The following is a 3,885-nucleotide window of genomic DNA, read 5'->3' on the forward strand; positions in this document are numbered from 1 at the left end:
GTAATCTCTGAACTGTATGTCCCATTGGTCAGGATCTCATTGTTAAACTCAGATGAGTGACTTTGCTGTTAGCTCAGGGTTTATTTATGTTGAACAATGTAATAAGTATATTATTGTTTTTCAGTGGATGCAACACTAGGAAGAGCCTTATACGGTGTCAGCACATACTCAATGGAAGGAAGAAACCCAATGACCCTCTGCTTTGGCAGAGCTCCAAGTCCTATCAAAGTCAAATGAATAGACACCATACACTCAATACACTGTTTCCCCAGTTCCCCTCCCCCTCTCCGACAAGGATAGAGTCATACTAGTAAAATGGGAACATTCCTGCAACAGGAACACAACCAGCTGCTAGTGCAGACCACAAACAGGAATTGTTGTTGACCAGCCAGCTGTTTACTGCATGTCTCAGTCATAGCGGAAGAGAATGAGGACATCGATATTGCATTGTATTCTGAACCTAGTAAACATCTTATAAGTATCAACTAAATCCATTCCCCATACTGACTTTATTTTAAGCCTTGCGAAGTGTTAAGGAAATCTATCACGTACCCGAATGACATGAAGGGGCTAGGGACAGGCTGTAGTACAGACACGCACCACGTGAACACGATAGTCGCCCCTTATATGGTCATGACGGCGCTCTTTGACTGGAGCGTGAGTTCAGTACGATTCGGAGAAATCAGTAACGTACTCCATTTTCTAACCACAGATGTAAATCAAACGCATACAGCACGTTTTGCGCATAAAAGATCGTGCATTCTGATGCATTGACATCTGCACAAATAATGCATAAAAAATATATTTGTTTATTACCATAATGTAATAATTGTAATTTATATAATCCGAACATTAATCAATTATGGTTATTTCAACAATCCAGCAAATTTTCGTCAAACATTTGAAATATGCAGCATTTTAGAGTGGAGGGATGACATTGACAATAATATTGCATGCAAACAATTGAATGATAGCTAATTGTGATAAAATACTTCTCAGTCAAAGGTTTTTGATTTCATGGGTTGTGGAATATAGCAATTTGCACCAAGAAATAAGTCAGGTGTATGACAATTTGAGGTTATTTTAAAAACATCGTTTATTTGACCCACATAACATAGCTAGACAGTTACGAGTTACGTGTCCAGTTGGCTGGATGTGCCAAGACTGAATAAAATCAGGGGAATCGTGCTTGTCGGTCTTTAAATAACATATGGATAGTCAGAGTTGTGTTCAGAAAATGTATGTCATACATACGGAATTCTGTAATAAAATTAATTATTTAATACTTTGTACGGAAAATAATAGAAATTTTGATTCCCACTATTTGAAATAATTTGAATGATGATCGCACCCACATTGGAAATGGTACATTCCGGATCCCACGTCATCCATTGTTTACAAAATATCGAGGGGGTTACTTGCTTGCTTTTCTGCCGAGCAACGTGGTGAGAGGAAGGAACTGATATACGCTCCCATTCATTTCGAAAATACAGCTGAGAAACACACAAATACAACAAAATGCCTTGTCGAAAGGAGAACTACATCCTCTTGGAGCAGTCTGTTACCGTCGATTCGAAAGAAGTGGACGCTTTGGTCACGAAAATCGGCGAGGCGCTGCAGCTTCACAACAATAGTGCTAATCAAAAGACGATGTCGTGTCTCCACGGTCTCACCGGCAACTGCAGCAGTAGCAACATCAAACAAGCTAACAACAACAATGGCGTGGCCCTACAAAAACGAACCGGGTGCTGCATACCGCTTCGAAACCGGGGGCAACGTAGTAACAGAGCTAGTCCATACAGCTTCCCTGGCTCAAGTAACCAGGAGTGGGACAATTTCAAACCTTGGAACCGAAAGAGGATCAGCGCAGCTGTCGAGAACGACGACCCACATCAGTTACTTCAGGAATTAATATTGTCTGGGAATCTAATCAAAGAAGCAGTCAGGCGGCTGCAGTTCTCTACGACGGAGTGTGGAGATCTTTCGGACAATCTGCAATGCTGATGATGCGGACAATGTATTCATTATCGAGATGTTACGGACAAAACGAAAATACTCTTTTGCTGACATGGCTAGCTAGCTATAACGTTATACTATATATGTTGAACGATTAAATGTCATGGTGGTAACGTTAGCATGTCTAATTTGTGACGGCTAATTTTGGCTTTTCATTTAGCCAATTAGTTAACGTTAGCAATGTTTGAAACTCGCTTCACCTTTTGATGGTTCATTTAGATTTGTTTATGGGTTGGGACTCTCCTTTTCACCATTCGTTGGCTTAGTTGGTAGCTAGTTATGTAAACCAAGTGAATGCTATGTAAACCAAGTGAACGCTTTACGTTGACCTTGTTTACAAATCTAATCTCAGGCCGCCAGCATTGCCTGTTTTGTTTTTGTCCGTTAAATTTGAAACGATCCGATTCAAACCAAGGTCTTACGTTACTAGTTAGCATGATAGGCTAGCGCCACACTCATGCCAGGGTGGATTCCAAACGTCTCCAGCAACGTAACACTGACGGCAGCTTTGTATTTCCTTTACAAAGAAGGAACGGGATCAACAACCAGCTACCAAATCGTGTAAGAGACGGAGGCAGGCGACATTTCAAATGGTTGACTAAATGTCTCTTCGAACTGTCTGGAGGCGGTGTATTTTTCATAATGATGGGACACTGTTGTGCTTAACTTTATAATTCCAATGTGGATTAGTGTTTATCATTTTCCAATTGTCTGTGTCAAGTTATTTACCATGACCACTTCGCAACGAAGTATTTCATAATGTTCCTGAGTATTCAGGCCTTGGTGTCTTAAAATAAACACGGTGTTTTTTTTCAAATTGGTGTGTGTGTGTATGCTTTTCGCCATCAGATAAAGGTTCCAATAAAATATAGCTAGTAACTGCAGCATTTGGGAAGCCAGTCGACACTACTATACAAAACGCTGCCCCACGTACACTGAACAAAAATATAAACATGCAACATTTTCAAATAATTTACTGAGTTAATAAGGTAATCAATATCTGGTAACAACCATTTGACTCATGGAACGCGACACATCTCTTTCGCATAGAGTTGATTGTGGCCTGTGGAATTTTTGTCCCGCTCCTCAATGGTTGTGCGAAGTTGGTGGGTAGTGGAATATGCTGTCGTACAATGGGTGACATGTCTGGTGAGTATGCAGGCCATGGAAGAACTGGGACATTTTCAGCATCCAGTAATGACATACAGATCCTTGCGACATGGGGCCGTGCATTATCATGCTGAAACATGAGGTGATGGCAGCGGATGAATGGGATGACAATGGGCCTCTGGATATCGTCATGGTATCTCAGTGCATTAAAATTGTCATGATAAAGTGCAATTGTGTTCGTTTTCGGTAGCTTATGCCTGTCCATTCCATAACCCCACTGCCACCATGGGGCACTATGTTCACAACGTTTACGTCAGCAAACCGATCGCCTACACCACGCCATACACGCTGATACTTGCTCCATACAGTTGAAACCGGGATTCATCCGTGAAGAGCACACTTCTCCAGCGTGCCGGTGACCATCGAAGGTGAGCATTTGCCCACTGAAGTCGGTTACGACTCCGAACTGCAGTCAGGTGAAGACCCTGGTGAGGACAAAGCACGCACAGATGAGCTTCCCTGAGATGGTTTCTGACAGTTTGCAAAAAAATTTCGGTTGCGCAAACCCACAGCTTCATCAGTTGTCAGGGTGGCTTGTCTCAGACAATCCTGGATGTGAAGGTCCTGGGCTGGCATGGTTATACATGGTCTGAAGTTGTGAGGCTGGTTGGCTGTACTGCCAAATTCTCTGAACAACGTTGGCGGTGGCTTATAGTACAGAAATTAACATTACATTCTCTGGCAACAGCTCTGGTGGAC

The 3,885-nt window shown here is 42.1% G+C and overlaps 1 protein-coding gene across 1 annotated transcript; it reads left to right on the forward strand.

Moving 5' to 3' along the window:
• The first annotated feature begins 1,403 nt into the window (after positions 1–1,403).
• Positions 1,404–2,833, forward strand: gbp (glycogen synthase kinase binding protein). The gene has a single exon (XM_029741264.1). It carries the CDS (start codon positions 1,519–1,521, stop codon positions 2,002–2,004), a length of 486 nt encoding a protein of 161 aa, XP_029597124.1. The 5' UTR covers positions 1,404–1,518; the 3' UTR covers positions 2,005–2,833.
• The last annotated feature ends 1,052 nt before the right edge of the window (positions 2,834–3,885 follow it).

This window comes from Salmo trutta, chromosome 3 (assembly GCF_901001165.1).
Source record: "Salmo trutta chromosome 3, fSalTru1.1, whole genome shotgun sequence".
Classification (NCBI taxonomy): Eukaryota; Metazoa; Chordata; class Actinopteri; order Salmoniformes; family Salmonidae; genus Salmo; species Salmo trutta.